The sequence below is a fragment of the Microtus ochrogaster genome, chromosome 2 (genome assembly GCF_000317375.1).
Source record: "Microtus ochrogaster isolate Prairie Vole_2 chromosome 2, MicOch1.0, whole genome shotgun sequence".
NCBI classification, from domain to species: Eukaryota; Metazoa; Chordata; class Mammalia; order Rodentia; family Cricetidae; genus Microtus; species Microtus ochrogaster.
In genome coordinates this window covers 48,211,571-48,224,858 of record NC_022010.1, presented here as the reverse complement: position 1 = coordinate 48,224,858, position 13,288 = coordinate 48,211,571, and the positions used below count along the sequence as shown (strand labels likewise).

Below are 13,288 nucleotides of genomic sequence, written 5' to 3'. Positions count from 1 at the left end.
AGACAGAGTCTCTAACTAAGACATGGCCCCTAACTAAGACAAGGCCCCTACCTAAGACAGGGCCCCTAACTAAGACATGGCCCCTAGCTAAGACATGGCCCCTAACACAGAGCCATAGTTTTTTTTTTTTTTTAATTAAAAATTTCCACCTCCTCCCCTCCTCCCATTTCACTCTCCTTCCCCCTGTCCCCCCTCCCTCTCCAGTCCAAAGAGCAGTCAGGGTTCCCTGCCCTGTGAGAAGTCCAAGGTCCTCCCCCCTTCCATCCAGGTCTAGGAAGGTGAGCATGCAAACAGGCTAGGTTTCCACAAAGCTAGTCAAAACCCAGTGCCATTGTCTATGGCTTCTCAGTCAGCCCTCCTTGTTCGCCACGTTCAGAGAGTCCGGTTTGATCACATGCTCCATCATTCCCAGTCCAGCTGGCCTTGGTGAGCTCCCATTAGATCAGCCCCACCGTCTCAGTGGGTGGGCACACCCCTCGCAATCCCGACTTCCTTGCTCATGTTCTTCTCCCTCCTTCTGCTCCTCATTTGGACCTTGGGAGCTCAGTCCAGTGCTCCAAAGTGGGTCTCTGTCTCTAGCTTCATCCATTGCCAGATGTAGGTTCTGTGGTGATATGCAAGATATTCATCAGTAGAACCATAGTTTTTATACAGACTACAGTTTGCTTCAACTGAAAACAGATGACAGCGACATTCTAAGAATTACCCTGTATTATTGCTTTTCCTTCATGTTAATTTCCTCTATCTGATGAGAATAGTTACAGTCACCTAGCTTATCATAATGACACAGAAAAATTATAGAGCAACCACAGTTTGTTTTTCTTCCAAATCTTCCTCACATATTAGGAAGCGAATGTTGATGTAGTGATGGCATGTAAGCATCAGCAAGTGAGAGAAAAGCACATTCTAGCTTGCGGTGCTTGTGCTTTGACAAGAATCATATGAATATTATAAAATATGAATTATTTCAGTAACTAAGAATATGGGTTATGTGTATCTTTTTTTGGATTTGAAAATACTGGCACACAAAATAAAAATGAGTGTTAATTCATTTTGAGACATAAATTTTAACTTTTTCTTTATTTAGAAAAACAAAGATGAAAAGTCAAGAGATAAGTGACTAAAGAAAAAGTTTTATATTTTATTACTCAATTTCTTTGGTTTTGAATAAAACCCCCTATAGTTATATTTTGCACAATTTATGAATCAGTCTTAGTTCTAAGAATTTGTTTTGTAGGCTTCTTGAAATCTTGCACTTAAAAAAGCATGTAATCTGAAAATAGAGAAAAATATTCAACTTAAAATTATAAGATTATCGTTATTAAACTACCTTTTCCTGTCCTAACATACTGCCTAGATAATGCTATGTGTCAATGGTAAGAATGGGCAGCCTTGCTTTTTTCTGTCTTAGGTGAAAAAGCTAATTTACTGTTTTACCAGTGAGGAAAATATTAGTTCTATGTTTTAGCAAGTTAAGAAAATGTATCTATATTACTAGTTCTTTGAGTTTTTAACATCATGAATGACAGTTTGTGTTTGAATTTAAACCTTTCTTCTATGAGATCCCACTTATATGTCTTCTCTAATACATTTGCAATCACTTAGTGTGATTGGCTCACAACTTTTCTCAAATTGGGTGGGGTTTTTTATATATTATTGTTTTGACTGTTTATTTTAGATTCATAGTTTCAATGTTGTTTATGTGCCCTCTAATTGATGCTCGCCTGACTTCTTAATGTAGGCCTAGACACTTTAGGCATTATGTTATAAAATTCTTCTTAAGTCCTAAGGAAATTTGTGTTTCAAAGGGTTTTGCATTTCTCTGGTTGATATGTGAGGTAAGGAGAGGTACTTTGCTTTGCTAGAGGTACTTTATATTCTACTGGGGAGTGGAGTTTATGACTTTGTACTATGCCTCCACCTTTACCAGTCTTACATAGGAGTACTTCACTATTGCTCTTCCCAAGGCCTCACCGACCTGATTCTCTCACCCATAAATTGAGATAGTTAAGATATTTAAATGAAGTTACAAACCATTGCTCCCATTTTTATAGTAGAATCAAGAAAATAAGCTTTGTGTACTTCCTCTGCCCCCTCCCCCAAAAAATCTCTGTGCATTCCTTGGTAGAACTGAAAGGGAGTAGTCAATTTGTTCACTTGTAAAAGATTCAAGTCTTTAAAAGAGAGGTATCCAAATTATCTGAAGAACTGTATAAGTAGAAATGCTGCTTTTTTGTTGTCTATTTGCAGTAATAGACTTGATGGAAACGTTTAGATTTCTTTCACTGGAACAGTCCATAAGATGCTAAGATATGTTGTTTCTCTCTCTCCCCATCTCTATCTCTCCGCTTCTTCTTTTCCTGCCTGAAAACCATAAATTTTCTGTATCTGAAAACTGGGAAGACTCTGAAAGTCACCCACTAGCATCTCTTTTAAATCTAAGATCATGTGTAAAAAAACTTATTATTTATTTATTTATTTATTTATTTCATATCTCCTCCCTTCTCTCCTCCCAGTACTCTCTCCATCTCCCCTCTGCCTCCCCACCCCATGGACTCCTCCTCTGTTTCTATTCAGGAAAGGGCAGGCCTTCCATGGATAGCAACAAAACATGGCATATAAAGTTATAGTAAGACTAGGCATCTTGCCTTGTATTAAGGCTGGGCAAGGCAACCCAGTATGAGGAGTAGGGTCCCAGAAGCCAGAAAAAGAGTCAGAGACAGTCCTTGCTTCCACTATTAGGAGTCCCACAAAAACACCAAATCACACAACTGTCACATATGTGTAGAGGACCTAGACCAGCCCCAAACAGGCTCTCTAGTTGTTCGTTCAGGATATGTGAGCTTCTATGAGACCAGGTCAGTTGATTCTGTGGGTTTTCTTGTGATAGCCTTGACCCCTGAGGTTCTTACAATCCTTCCTTTCTTTTCAGTAGAATTCCCCAAGATCCACCTAATGTTTGATTGTGGGTCTCTGCATCTGTTTCCATCAGTTGCTGAATGAAGCCTCTTTGAGTATAGAAGAATACCATTAGATATCATTACAATGACTTTTTCTCCCCTCTGGTCATGTTTGGTTCTATCCTAGGTCTCTGGGTCATCCAGCCTCTGGGTCCTGGTGGTCCAGTCAGTATCAGGGGTGGACTCACTCTCATGGCAAGGGTCTCAGGCTGGACCAGTGATTGGTTGGCCACTCCCACAGTCTTTGCTCCACCCTTACCCGAGCACATCTCATAGCAGGACAGACTGTAGGTTGAAGGTTATGTGGCTGGGTTGGTGTCCCAGTCCCTCCACAGGTCACAGGAGATGACCAGTTCAGGCTACATATCCACTATTATTAGAAGTCTGAGCGGGGGTCAACCTTGTGGATTCCTAGGAGTTTCCCTTATACCAGGTTTCTACTTGACCCTAAAATGCCCCACTTTTCCAGTCAGTTTCTCTTCAGATCAGGTTAAAATATTTTTATCATTTACTTTTCTCATTGCCATGACGAAGCATCTGACATAAAGTAACTTAAAGATGGAAGAGTTTATTTTGACTTAGGATTTGTGGGAGAGGCATGGCGGCAGGAACATGAGGGAGCTGATCATTTCTGTCCCCAGTCAGGAAACAGAGGTAAATGCTGGAGCTTAGCTTGATTTCTTCTCCCTTCCTTTTCATTCCATCTGGGACCCGTTCCAATGGAATGATGCCACCCACTTTCAAGGTAGGTCTTCCCTCCAGAGGCTTGTCTCCTGGGCAGTTCTAAATCCAGTTAAGCTAACTGTGAAGATGACAGACACCTCATAAATTTAGTACGTTTGGAAAGAACTAGTCCTTTGAAAGTTTATTAACATTCCCCCAAAAGTTTGAATTTGTTTTTATAACTTCCTTATATACTATTCCCACTTGTATTTTATGTAACTATAGAAGATATATAGTCTCTCTTCCAAAGTAATATTGTTCAAGCTACCAGTTTGTCAGGAGCCATTTTAGGCTTCTCCTTTCTCACATCTCACAGGGCCTTGAAGTAAAAATCTTGAGACAGAAAACTTAAAGTTAACTAAAACATTGTGTGCTGACCTTCATGATTCCAGCTTTAGGTGGCACCTCAGAGTGTCTTCTTTGTTTGCTGCTTATCACTAACAGCAGGTGTTCTAGCCACTGACCTTGCAACAGCCCCACTTAGCTGCCTAGCTACAGAGCCCCTCCTTTCCTTCCCCCCCTCCCCTTCCTCAGTTCCCTCTGCCCAAGCTCCTCACTGAGGAGCTTGCTTCAATAAACGGATGCCTTGACAAAAAAAGAATATTGCTTGGCCTGCCTCTCTCTCTCTCTCTCTCTCTCTCTCTCTCTCTCTCTCTCTCTCTCTCACCCATGTCTTTCAGATAGTGCCTCTTCAGACCCTGGAATAACTTAGGACCTGCTGGGCGGGTCACCAGTTAATAAAATTGCTTCTTGTTTTGATATCACTACTAATCCTAGCATACTTACATGCTATGATTGTCAAGTATTTTACTAATCTAGGCACCATTTCCTAGATGTTAATTCTAGTTGATCAATAATTTTTTTACCATAAAAGATATAAAATTATGAATAAATTGAAATTTCCTGTAATACATGGATGGTATAAATTAATATATAATTAAATTATGTGTAATTTTGTAGTCTTTATGGGATGGAATTATTGATTTTTATTGAATTTAAGGGCAAGCAAAATTATCTGTTTTTTGGTTTTAACCATTATTAAACCAACTTTCATAACTATATACTTACTACTTGATGCTTTTTAGAACCAAATTCAGTATTTTCCATATATCCTCAATTAATACAATTTTTATTATATAAATTTTCACTCCACGGTACTGATATGTATAATTATAATCCAATGGTATAATTAAACACCTTGACATACTTCTCACAGTAGACAAGAAAATGATCAACTGAAATCTTTTCCCTTCTGATAACTGCTTTTACTTAATAGAATTTATAATCTTTAAATTGAGTAAGAAAGAATAGAGAATGTAATCCTTAGCAAGTACAGCATAAAAGCTTGTCTTACAAATGACCTCTGTGGGTTAAGTGAAAAGTTATAGGACATTAGTTAATTAATTATTTTAAGAAAAGATAAAAATCAAGTAACAGAGCTTGTCATAAGAACTTTGTCTATAACCCAAAGTTCTAGAGTGTGGGCAGAAGGATCGCTGTGAGTTTGAGGCCAACCTTGGATGTGCCATGAATCACTCTCAAAAGACCAAAGAAGAAAGATAAATCAAGCAACAATATGTAAGACATTTGCAATTCAAATTGCAATGAGTAAATAAATTTAGGTATTTAGGACAGAATGTGTGTCTGATTTTATTTGTGTATATGAATTAAATATAATAGAACTATAGTTCAATTTTGCCAAATAAAGTTCTCTTAAATTTTAAATTTCCAAAGAGATACAGATTTGCCTTATAAGTTCTGTGTCTCTAGCATCTAGGTATGGGTATATATTCAACATGAAGTATTTATTATGTCAATTAATTTTATATGTGCTGGTCATTATTTCTAGTACATTTTTGGCAATGTAAATTGTGGAAGCATAACATTTTAATCATATATATTTCTTGTTCCATAAAGTAATATATTGAAAAATAGGATGAATATAAAATAAACTATTTAAAGCAGTTTTCTTGATAATTTCAGCTAATAAATGTGTATGAGGCTGTATAGCCAAATAAAAATAGAAAAATTAATGATGAGATTCCAAACTGTGTCATAGATAGCCAGTGTGGCCATGCCTCTGTTTAGGAATAAAACTTGCCTGGAATATAGTTCTACTTACTAATGTGTGTGTTATCTATGGCTATTATTGTACTACTGTGTAAAGGCTGAGTAGATGTGATACAAACTGTGTGGTATTTAAACCCCCAACTATTTACTATACTTTCATACTTCACAGAACATGTTTGCCATCCTCTAACTTAGTCTGTGTTATGTTAGATGGTTCCACACACAATGGCAAGTGATTGAGGTTTTTATTGACAGATTAGTTGGTTGACAGTCCACTAAGACTATGAAAGGAATTTAGCTGAAAATTCACTCATTTTTAATTTGGTATTTTGTATAATAATTCTTGCTAGTATATGTTGGGAGCAGTGAGACCCCAGATCCGGAATTTCTTGTAAACAACTTGTTTTCCCCTGATCTGAGTGCCTACAGCTGCTCTGAGCACGAGACCTTCAGGAGTTCCTGATGGCAGGAGAGTGGTTTCTGGTGGGTTTGGCTGGGGTGTGGCTATCTGTATATAATCTGCCCCTGAACACAGTAAAGGGGGCATTCTTGGGGAATTCAAGGATGACCTGTGTCGCTGTCTCTGTTGTGGTTGTGTATTTTAACCACCTGCCCCTTGCCCGAAGCTTGGTAACTGGGTGCCAACGCACAGAGTGCAGACACCGGGGCGCGGTGTGCGGCAAGTATAGTTTATTTAAAATCATGAGATTGTTTTATTTAACAAAAGTTTTGGTTTTTTATGGGTGAAATTTTCTACTAAAATTCCTGCGTATCAGTATTTTGTCTTAAGATACTACAGGACCCACAGGAACACTATCACTTCTTTTCTGACAGTTGGGTTTTTTTTAGTTGCTGTCATCCTCCTCCTCAGTGCTCTTTCTTCTCCTCCTCTCTTCATAATTTCAACTTTAACAGGTTTTAGGGGACCAGATAGTCGCATCCCGGCTGTCATAACAGTAATTTCGGCTCAGCTCCTGAGAGCCGAAGAGAAAGTAAACAGTAATCATTCAGCCACAGAAAAATGCTTCCTCCAGCTGTTCTGTAGGATTGTCTGATAAAACTTGCCATATGAAGTCTGAACATGGTTCAGACCCACCCGGTGCTCCTTTCATAAAATGCAGTTTGTGATTTAGGAAGTCTGTATGATTTTGTAATAAATGCTCTGATGTTGCTAATCAGTAGACTTTTTACTTGAATAGCAAGGACAGAAGACGTTTTATAAAAATAAAATTTCAGGTTAATATGTCCCATTCATACCTAATGAGTCACATCTTCTGTGACCGGAATCTTAAAACACACACTAGAATTAGGTGTTTTTTACCCCAAAGATCTAAAGTATTTAAAATATTGGTATAGTTTAGTGGATGTGCATCAAAATCTTTCCCAAATAGTTTTCAAACAATAGTAGATACTGTTTCAGAAATCCTGGGCACCATTTCTGGTGGGTTTTTTTTTTTCCACCTGCAACTCAATACATACTTGATTCAGCATATCTAAGTAAGGCAGTGCAATTATAGTCTACAAGAGACTACGGTCTTAGTTACACCCCAGAGTCGTCATACCAGAAACCCAAGAGTTTATTGGCAGCTACATGAGAAATAGTCATAGCTAAAACAGATTGGAATTTGTTAGAAAAAAGACCTTCAAAGTCAAACTCTCCCAATGAATTTTTGTCTATCTATCTACCTATCTACCTACCTATTTTTCATACATAATCTCTTTACATAGCCAGGCTAGCCTTGAACTCGCAGAGATCCACCTGCCTCTGCCTCTCAACTGCTGTGATTAAAGGTGTGCAGCCCTATGCCTGGCTCTAGTGAATCTCTTAAAGAAAAATGCAAGTGATTTAGTACCATTTTCTTTTTAAAATATTTTTGGCTTATGAGATATGACACTATTTCTTAAGCTGAAGACTACAGGCATGCTTTGGGATTGTGAATTTTCTATAGTAACTTGTACTTAGAATGTTTTATTTTTATGTTAAACTACTAACATTCTAAATGATTTGAACAGATTGTTTTATTCAAAAATGCTGCTATACAGGTTCAGTTTACAAAGTTGGATTTGTTTTTATGATTGTTAATACCAAGTACTTTGATTTTGTTATGGATTACTAACATATCAGAGGTGTACTATTTATGTGTTAGATGTTTTGTAACACAGAATTATCTCAGGGGAACGAAGGAATAAGTATTGATTTAGGTTCATGGTTTCAAATGTATCAGTCCAAATTACTTGAGTGTTTCTGCACCATGGAGAGGCAGAAAATCATGGCATTAAGGACATAAGTCAAAATGATTCATCTCAGAAGCCAGACGTGCCTGAGACAACAGGCATTCTCTCTTCTCTCTCTTATTTTATCCAGACCCCCTGCTATTGGATAGTGTCATTTATATTTAGGGCATGTGCCTCTTCTGTAGTTAATAATGTCTGTAAATATCTGAACAGATGCACAACATCAGGGCTAAAGATGTAGCTCAGTGTTAGAGTATTCACCTAGAATGTGTTTGATGCTCATCACTATTTAAAAATTATTAAAAAATTAACTCATGCCAAATCATTGTAAAATAATATATGACCTGCTATGAAAGAGTTTAAAGCAGCTCAGTTGGTAAAAGTGGTGAAAAAAACACAAAGTACAAACACACCAACCTTAAAAGAACTTGGCTCCAAACCCATATCAATATTGTTATGTTATAAAAATTCAAATATTACTTAAATTACAGGATTTCTAAATTGAGTCTTAAGTGAGGGTCAGGAAAAATTTTGATAGTATGTACATTATTTAAGTGTGAAAAATGCTTATTTTATATATTGATCTTTAATAGTCTAATCTAAAAGAACTTTCATCTTCATAATTTTCCTTACTCTCCAATGAGCCTCTTTTAACATTTTTATAGACATTAACACGCTTTGATTTTATTTTTTTTTTTTTTTTTTTTTTTGTTCATCACGTATGTATCAGATAAAAAGGATGGAGTATGTGTTATAAGTTTTTATAAAGACTTACTCAATGAAGGTTGAATTGATGAGTGGGTGGAAAGCTAAGAATATCTTAAATGCTTTGTGATAGTCAACATGGACAGGGAAACAAGATTAGTCTTCCGTGGCTTACATATAACAGATTAAAATTATTTGCATATTAGGTGGCATTAGTCAAAATCAGTTACAAGTGAAGACTTAATAAATAAAAAATAAGTTGTATAAAGTTATCAAATAATTATTAGGATTATTAAGTACACATAACAAGTATGTTCATACCCTTTGTCCATGTCATTCATCTTAAGTAAGTCAAACTGTTTTGTTCAGATAAAGTTTGGAAATCGTTTATGGTTATTATAACCCTGTACCACCTATGAGTGATGGGTGGCACAAAAGACCTCGTCTAGTTTCTTCTTTACTTACCATCATTAGGGAGTTACTTCACAGGCTAGTTCTTTCTGTTGGGATTTTTCTTCTGTAATTTATTCTTCCTGTTCTATAAGGTCTGTTTACATTGGAATTTTACCTCCTGCTTCAGGTTTCCTTACTGAACGTGGCAGTTCTCAGATTTTATGTGCTAACTGCCCAGATGGCTGTGTCACATCAAAGTTTCCTTAAAGCTCTGAAACTGTTTTCTCTATCTACCCATGATTTAGAAGATTTATTTCCCAGTGATCTTATAGCTACTTTAAAATGAGTTCATTTTCTATTAAAGGTTAAATTGATCATTCATTGCCTAGAAACAACACCATCAAGTTATTTCCTGTGTATATCCTTTGGAGACAGCAATTCTAGACTTCATATTTTAGTCAAAGATTTCCAGTATCATGTAGGTTATTCATTAATTAGAAAAAAACCAATTAACTTTGCAGTTGCTTATATCACAGCAGGTTTCTAATGATTTTAGTGTCGTATGCCTGGAGCTTTCCACAGGATAGATAACATTTGGTTCAGCGAGATGGAGATTGAAAACGCGATGTGCAGGTTAAAATAGGCACTGGATACACTGACTATTCAGCGTCGACTTTTGTTTAATTACACTCACACGTTTCACTCTTGTGTGTATTATAGAATGGAGTCACGTGAATTCACTATTCACATTCTTTTTAAAGTTGATCTCTTTGCATAATGTCAAAATTTTGTTCAGCTCTTTTGATAGTTTAGTACATAATCTTCCAGGTATACTCCAGGAAATATTTGATGCAGTAACATGTTCTGGAAAGAGATTATCTGCGAATTTATTGTTTTAAGAGTGTCTAGAAGTGCCGGGCGGTGGTGGCGCACGCCTGTAATCCCAGCACTCGGGAGGCAGAGGCAGGCGGATCTCTGTGAGTTCGAGGCCAGCTTGGTCTACCAAGGGAGTTCCAGGACAGGCTCCAAAGCTACAGAGAAACCCTGTCTCAAAAAAAAAAAAAAAAAAAAAAAAAAAAAAAAAAAAAAAGAGTGTCTAGAAGAGCACAATGAATGCAAATTAGAGAGAATTGCAATGTTAATAGATAGATAGTAGTCCTGATGGCTCTAGCCCTGCAATGGTTCTCAGAGCTAACCAGGAAGTCCATTATGAAGATGAGAATAGAATAATGAAACTAAAGGAAGTCCGGAAGCAGTGGCACAGGTCTGTGATTCAGCACTGTTACTGTAAGATGGGAAGTAGAGGAAAGAGAAAATCCCCACAGGCCAACTAGCCTGAAGAATGCAACACTGTGGGATGTGAGAGAAACTCTGCCTTAAACAAGACGGAAATGGACCAGTACCTGGGGTTGTCCTCTGACCTCCACATTCACACTGTGGCACGTATAAGCCCTCACACACAAATATGCATTTCACATTGTGCGTGCGCACACACACACACAGACACCACTAAAGGAAAAATAGAAGGCTTCTCTGGCCTTACCACCTTCCTTCCCCCTACTACATAAATGCGAAACATCTTCTGTAGATAACTACTACCTCTTCATGAACTCTGAAATTTGCATTCATTATGTCCCTAATTTATCTTTGAGCTGACTTTTATTTCAATAAATAAACTGTGGAGCTCAGTGTGAAGATACTAATTTTGTAACGGAACAGGAATGCTTTGCCCCACTGTTTTGCACTGAATACCTATTAGCTGTTGGACTTTGGCAATAATAAAGCAGTTTCAGTCTTATGCATGCATCTATACAGACAAAAGTAAACATTTATAGGACAGAGGTTTATATTGTATTTTGTATATAATACCTAGAGAGAGCACTTAGAGTTATCTCCATCTTAAGAGACAGTTTTAAATTACCTTGTAGAATGCTTCCATTTTCAAAGTAGATACCTAGTCTTAGTTTTATAAGTATTAATTATCAGTACATTCTCATTTTGAGTTTGTGTGCATTGTGGTTTAATAAAAATATCTTCAAATAAAGTTCAGTTTTCTGCTACTGAAAAAGATCTTAGTTTCTTCTGCGTAAAACAGAAATATATACTTATTTGCATTGCTGAATTCAGAATGACAGTGAAGTTGCTCTCTTAGAAATAGTGATGAGAATGGTGGATACCAGAAGAGGAGGCTTTGTAAGAAGGAAGGGTGCCGGGGAAGGCTGGGAAGGTTGATTAATGGGCACTATATGTCAGATATGAGAAGGAAGCTCTGAAAACCTGTCACACAGTGTGATGACCGTAAAGGACAATAATGTACCACCGTTACTAATGCTGGAAGAAGAGATTTTACACGGCTTTATAATATAGAAATGATAAACCGGGTTTAAATATTTTCAGTGTACATATGTATCAAAAATCACATTGTTTCCATTATTATCTACAACTTTTATATTCTTGTCCATTGGTCAAAAATTTAAAACTAGACACAGTAAATTTATACTTATAATAGACACTTAATAGTGATTGTCATTATTTTTAATGATACATTATTTCCTATCACATATATAAATATAACTTATGTAGTGTGACGTGTGTAAGGAAAATGTATTGATCAAATGAAAAATTTAGATATTTTAATTGTAATTTTCTTTCTTTCAGAATTACTTACTGTCATCTACCTTTCCAGAGTAAATGGCTCTATGTTGGAACAGAAAGAGGAAATACACATATTGTAAATATTGAATCTTTCATTCTTTCTGGATATGTCATCATGTGGAACAAAGCAATTGAACTGTAAGTTTGAACTTGGTTGTCATTTTATTTGACTAAAATATTGTATATATTATGTGACCTGTTTGGATTATAATGCAATTAACTTAAATAAAATTGAACTAAAATAAAACCACAGGTAATTTTAAAATAGATATAGATGTATCAATGTATTTTGTACATTACAAATACTGTGAATAATAAAAGCTTACAAATATCAACCATAGTAATAAAATATAGCACTATAAAATGATATTGTAATTAACATTAACATAATCATAGTGAAAATGGACTGTTTTATATGAAAATAATAATCAATAGACATAATTATTAATGATAATAGTTTATCTGTTGCCTTGTTAGAATATAGTTCTCAGAACAAAAAGAAGCAATTACTCAATCTCCTTCATGTTTTGCCTAATGTAACACCCGATTTTGTGTTACACCCTTGGTACAGTTCGTGCGCCACTGAACTGAACGCGCGCAAGTTGGTCAAGGGCCTGGAGATTGAAAAGAACACACAGAGAGACCAGGGTCATTTGAAAGGAGAACAGCCAAATGCCAGTTTATTCAGCCTTGGGGGAGTCCTTATCTACCTAACTGCAGCACAAGGATCTCCGCCCAGGCAGGTGGGAAATTACCACATTAACAATGGAGTGAATGCCCTGCAGCTAACCACCAGGCAGGGCAGGGATAGCACAGAAACACACAGGAAGCTTAGTTAGTTGATCATAAACTGTCCCCATGAATGCACCCCAGGAATAAGGGAGACCAGGGCCCTACAGACTAACAATTTGAACTTTTTCTTTTATTTCATTATTTTATGTGTATGGGTATTTTGTCTGCATGTTGGGTCAGTGAACAATATGCATGCAGGGCCTGTGGAGGCCAGAAGAGGGCACCAGATCTTTAGGAACTGGAGTTAGAGGTGGTTGTGAGCTGCCATGCAGGTCCTTTAGAAAAGAGCAGGCAGGGCTCTTAACTTCTGAGCTATCTCTCCAGAACTACTGCTTTAGCTTTGGCAGTAGTATTTAAACTACTGCACATGTAAAATGGGAAACGTTTCAAACCTACAGTCTTATGCACTGCAAGTATCTATTTGTCTAGTGCACACATAAACATAGTTTGGGTCTTTTTTAGCTTTTTAAAAAACTTTTTTTTATTTTACATGCCAATCCCAATTCCTTCTTCCTCCCCCTCCTCCTCCTCCCTCCACCTTTACCCTACCCCACCCCACCCCTATCAACTTCTCAGAGAGGGTGAGGTCTTCCACTGCAAGTCAAAAGTCTTATCACACTGAGGAAGGACCAAGCTCTCCCCAACCTCCCCTCCACCCAGTATCTAGGCTGAGCAAGGTATCCCTCCATAGCGAATGGGCTCCAGAAAGCCACTTCATGCACTAGGGATAAATACTGACAGTGGCCCCAGAAACT

General features: G+C 37.1%; 1 protein-coding gene across 9 annotated transcripts in view; it reads left to right on the top strand.

The window, feature by feature from the left end:
* The window catches only part of Stxbp5l (syntaxin binding protein 5 like), a 250,576-nt gene that overhangs the window by 60,709 nt on the left and 176,579 nt on the right, over positions 1 to 13,288 (top strand). For all 9 annotated transcript variants that reach the window (XM_026785910.1, XM_026785901.1, XM_026785891.1 and 6 more), the window contains exon 6: positions 11,745 to 11,879. In XM_026785910.1, the coding sequence (XP_026641711.1) occupies positions 11,745 to 11,879 (135 nt within the window). The remainder of the gene's footprint in view (positions 1 to 11,744; positions 11,880 to 13,288) is intronic.